The sequence below is a fragment of the Glossina fuscipes genome, unplaced genomic scaffold, assembly GCF_014805625.2.
Source record: "Glossina fuscipes isolate IAEA_lab_2018 unplaced genomic scaffold, Yale_Gfus_2 0, whole genome shotgun sequence".
NCBI classification, from domain to species: domain Eukaryota; kingdom Metazoa; phylum Arthropoda; class Insecta; order Diptera; family Glossinidae; genus Glossina; species Glossina fuscipes.
Genome location: NW_023998414.1, coordinates 30,103,687 through 30,108,677, shown reverse-complemented (window position 1 = coordinate 30,108,677; position 4,991 = coordinate 30,103,687). Strand labels below are relative to the sequence as shown.

Sequence of the window (4,991 nt, the reverse complement as noted above, 5' to 3'; positions counted from 1 at the left end):
ACAAAAGCGCTTTGTGCCGGTCAAGGTCGTGAAAATTTAATTTGGCATGAGATGTTTCGCAGATAATGAGCAAATTGTTTTTAGAACTGTTACATAGGTTTGCACGTCGCTACGTAAGTGTACATACAATACATAATCTAAAGGTTATTTAAAAGTCTACCGATTTACACGGTTTCTTCTTCTTTTTTCTTCTTGTTAACAACACATATTTTTTCCCAAAGTAACTTTTACTTTGCGTGCGAAAACATGCCTAAATCTTAAAATTTTTTTTTTCCTGATATATGTTGAGAAACTTCCTCAATTCTTATTTATTGATTAATTTCGCTTCTGGTGGAGAAACAACGATTTTGCGTATCGATCTATTTAATTGTGTTACGAAGAAATTAGTATACGGTAGTAATTAAGGAAAAATTTTTCAGATATAGATGCTGTAAGTCATAAAAAGGCTATTTCAAAATGAGAAGTAAAACGTTTTGTTTATCCAATAAATAACGTTTTCTTATATTCTCGTTTTATTTATATTCTTTTTGTCCGAAAATATGATATGCTTTTTGTTACTCATAAACATGCAATGGAATTGTACAAAAATTATTTCACATTTTCGATAATATATAATAGGAAATTTCCTATATCCTAATTTATGTTTTATTTGTCCGCAAAAATGGTTTACATATTAATTTTTTACAATTTTTGTCTCCAAGTGCATCTCAGTGTGTTTAGTTTTTACAATTTTCGATTCCTTTATTTAGGTAATTTATCATTTCCCATGGCTCTAAAAGTTAAACTTTTAGTAATTTATTATCGTAGCGATAATAATTGACCTTTTTCCATTTTTATTGTCATTATTTGTCGTCAGTAATGAACAAATTCCGTATGAGTAGCCGATTAGGTAAGCATCGCGATTATCAAATCTGTGCTCGCGGGTTCAAATTTCAATGCATTAAAGTTTACTTACGATCGCAACTATAATGAGTGCTTGGTCGGCATAAGCGTAGCACTTACTGATTGGGCATACACCCAACAGACTTGCGGCTGCTTCCTTCTATCTCTTTCTTCACTTCTTTCCGACTGTCGTTGTGTTACACGAATAGGGGAACATTCTCTGAGGAATTTGTCTTATAAAAAAAAAAAAGGAAAAAAGTATTCGCTATTAACTCTCAATGACGTAAAATTACAGCAAACCGTCTTTATGTCTGACGTATTTTATTACTTTGTATGGCTTCGAAATGTGTTCGAATGTTACACTACCGGTGACCCAAAATAATTGTCAATTCTTTTCTCCTACAGTCTATCATTATTTTCGACTTGGAAGGCTGTTTCAGCTTTGTGAACTACACTAAGAAAGTTTATGCCAAATATTTTTAGGTTGCAAACAAAAAAATTTATTATCCCACCTGTGTTAGCATAGGAGAACTAATACCGAATTTAATATTAAGTGCATATATAAACATAAGATCTTGATCAATGATGGAATACTGATTTACACATTTCAGTACCATATTTTTAAAGGGTAACACGACCTTAGGCAAGAGCCTAAGCAAAAATGGGCTTTCCATAATTTTCTTTTCTTTTTTTTTTTTTGATGAAAGGGAAGATAGCGGAATAAGATCTAACATGACCTGATAGCATATGAGTTAATTTTTATAAGCGATAACTGAGCAGCTCTAACAAAATAAGAATTTTAAAGCAAACAACTGCTATTTATAGGGAGCACCACAAAAATATGAGGTTTTCAGTGTGTCTATGATTCTCTGAAGACTTACATAGTTCCGTTCCCAAAAAGTGGAAAAACATTGACAAATGGCAACAAGAGAGATCCTTTCGCGAAGCGCTTTCATTTTAATAGGTTCATATGTTAATTACAAAAAAAAAAAAAAAAAAAAAAAAAAAAAAAAAAAAAAAAAAAAAAAACATTTAATCCATATTCTTATATCCAAAGAATCAGGTAGATATGTTTATAAATATTGCTTTTCGTATGATTAGCAAGTGTTTGAATGAAGAAGTTCAACTTTCATCCTATCAATCATCCTACGTGATTCCTTAGAGAATATCGTTTTAAAGATACTGTAAAAAAACTCGAATGAAAAAAGTGAAAATCGTTTGTATTATGCTGCGTAACGTTCTCTTTCGACCACTTAGCGGCATTTTAAATTTCGACATATACTATATACTACGGACATTCTTCTTTATTACAAACATTCGTTTTTCATTCAGTCATGCAGTCTCAGTATTCACGTTCGAATACTCTTCATTTTCTTTTCTCAATGATCTTTTACTCGAAAGTTCTTCTTTTACTGCACCTGTCAACGCAGAGTCGTTTCCGAAATATGAAAAATGGAAAATATAGCAAAAAAATTATAACTGATTATAAGTATTTATATAAATGAATTCATAACACCTTTCAAAGACCAACAAAGAACACATTAGGCCGCAACTTCCCGGCACTTGGCGCTTGGAAAAGAGCTCGAATCTTTTCCCCTACATATCCCAGAATATTCAACGTTGTAACTATTAACAAAATATATATAGTAACGTTACCCCTTGATTATTGTTTGTGGTGACGTTGAGCAAGAAGCCTTTTTTGCTCTCATGTAAAAAATTGCACACCGTGTCACAATTTGTGGTATATTGTCGCAAAGGAAGGCGGCTTGGTTTATAGCGATAGTTTACCGCAGCTAATAATAGCTTAGTCGTAAAATAATTTACAGTAAGTGCATGTACTTTGCAAAGCACTTAATATGTTTTGCAATTGAATCGAGTTAGACGTTTCCTACTCGCATAGGTCCCAAGGATATCAAAATTTATTTTGACATGAATTCGCATTTGCGGTGCCTTGAAGTTCTAGAGCTTGCTCCCGTTACGTATTGCCAAGTCATATTCAACACTTCTCTTGCAAGTCCATAGGGCAGGGCGCGGAGACTTGGCGGCTGATGGGGCACCTTTAGATGAATATCATCTAGTAGTAATATTGAAAGACTCAAACGTAATTTCACTCAAAAGCAATTTTCCAGTAAACTGATAATCGGCACCTATCGAATTCGATAGGCTATAAGAAGACAGCCCCCCCTTGCCTCATTAATGAGGCAGTTCTCTATTCACACGTAAGCTAACATTTCTTTTCGGAAATTTGGTTTTAAAGTGATGCCGAGATATGTCCAATCGGCCAAAAAATCGACAAAATTAAAATCATCCAAACACAATGGGCCTAATAATGCTTACTAGAGATACACAGTTCAAATCGCAATCGAGGCAACCAACCGTGATGAAAAGTGAAGAAAGCAGCGATAGACTAAACGAGAAAACCACACTTCAAATCTCTAATTTGCCATGCCCCTACACCATGCATTTGAGCTATTGGCGTTAAGCACTTGCATAGGCAGGACAGGGTTTACTTTTAAAATTTTTGCTCATTTCCGATTGCTACCGTGCGATAAGTTCAGTTATTTAGTGCACTTCAAATGCTTGTAGTACACTACCGGCCCCACGACTGCGTGCAGCAAACTGACTTTTTGGCCAATTTACAATTACGCCCAACTTTTTATATCACATTTGATTGTTGTAAGTGCATTTTAAAACAAGAAACAAATCGCAAAGCGGTATTAGCTTTTAAATATGTTTCGCTTTCGCACCTTTATTAGTGGCCCCTTTAAATAAAACATTTTGTGTTGATTCTTTTTTTTTTTTGCTTTTTGTTTTTGTTGTTATTTTCCTTTTTTAATCGCAATTGCTGCATACACTTTCAAGTGCAGTTATACGTTTACCGCAAATATGTGGTTTTTAAAGAGAATCTTGCGTATTCACCGCAAACGTTTGCTGCTTCTCATGCGCTTTCACAAGTTCGAGCCACAATTTATAACCGATTTCGTTAACGTGTGAACCGTATTACACGAAAAAATTTGAAATGAAGACAGATTTCTAACATAATTTTCAATATTTATTTTCGTTCATTCCTCTATGTACACATTTTATTTATTTTTTTATATTTTTTTTATTTATTTATTTATTTATTTTTTTTTTTTTTTTTTATAGCTTGTGCTCTCTTATTTGGAATCCATAATATTGGCGCGTAAAACGTTTTAGAGTTGAATAAATAATTTCAAGTTTAGCGCTCTATTGCTCTTGATTAATTTCACGGTTAGCTGCGCTGTGTTTCTTTTAAAATTCTAACATGTTTATGTTTATCGAAGTTTGCATGCATATGTTTTTAGTAAGCAGCACCGAAAGATGAGGAGTATATTTATTTTGGCAAAACATTTGCAACATCCAGACGGAACTTTCACAGACCCACAAAGTGTATGTAGGACTTTTGATTAGCATCAAATTTTGAATCGCTTTAAGCATGTCTGTCCATCCGTTCAACTGAAAGAGATCCAAACTGGTCAGGTGAAAAAGGCGAGAATACCTTTACTTTCTGTGCATATATTCCGCATATACGTGTGTGCAAAAGGATTTCAAATATTTTCGAACCAAAGTCAACGGACACGCCTAAAATGCAGCAAAAACTCGGAATATTTTCGCTTTTCGTGTTTTTGCGGTCGTTACTCGCATTTTTAATTGTACATTGAGTCTTTTAAGCTTTTTTTTTTTTGGATAACGACGATGGGTATAAAAAATTCGATCATAATCGAATACAATTTTCCCATATATGTATATATATATAGATGGATTTTGCGTATTGAAAAGAATTTTATTTAAAAGATATAAATAACTAAGAAAAAAGGGAAAAATTGATTGACAACATTTTGTTATTTTCACCGTACAGGTGGACAGTTATGGAAGGAAGTCAAACAAGAGGTTGACTACTTGTTGAAGCCTCAAGTTTTGGCTGATGCCGAACGCCACGTTAGAATTGCTAACTTAACACGTATTGTGCTTATCGACAACTTGCAAAACGTAATTGAAGTGGAAAATCCGCCAGCCGAACAAATTGCACAATTACAAAATAGAAAGGGTAAGTAAAGCAATAAAAGAGGAGAAGGAGGAGGGAGGGA

The 4,991-nt window shown here is 33.6% G+C and overlaps 2 protein-coding genes across 2 annotated transcripts in view; one reads left to right on the top strand and one right to left on the bottom strand.

The window, feature by feature from the left end:
• The window catches only part of LOC119631622, a 46,661-nt gene that overhangs the window by 15,435 nt on the left and 26,235 nt on the right, over positions 1-4,991 (bottom strand). The gene's annotated exons all lie outside the window — the stretch shown is intronic.
• The window catches only part of LOC119631615, a 13,309-nt gene that overhangs the window by 3,090 nt on the left and 5,228 nt on the right, over positions 1-4,991 (top strand). The window contains exon 2 of the mRNA XM_038023996.1: positions 4,763-4,951. Within this exon, the coding sequence (XP_037879924.1) occupies positions 4,763-4,951 (189 nt within the window). The remainder of the gene's footprint in view (positions 1-4,762; positions 4,952-4,991) is intronic.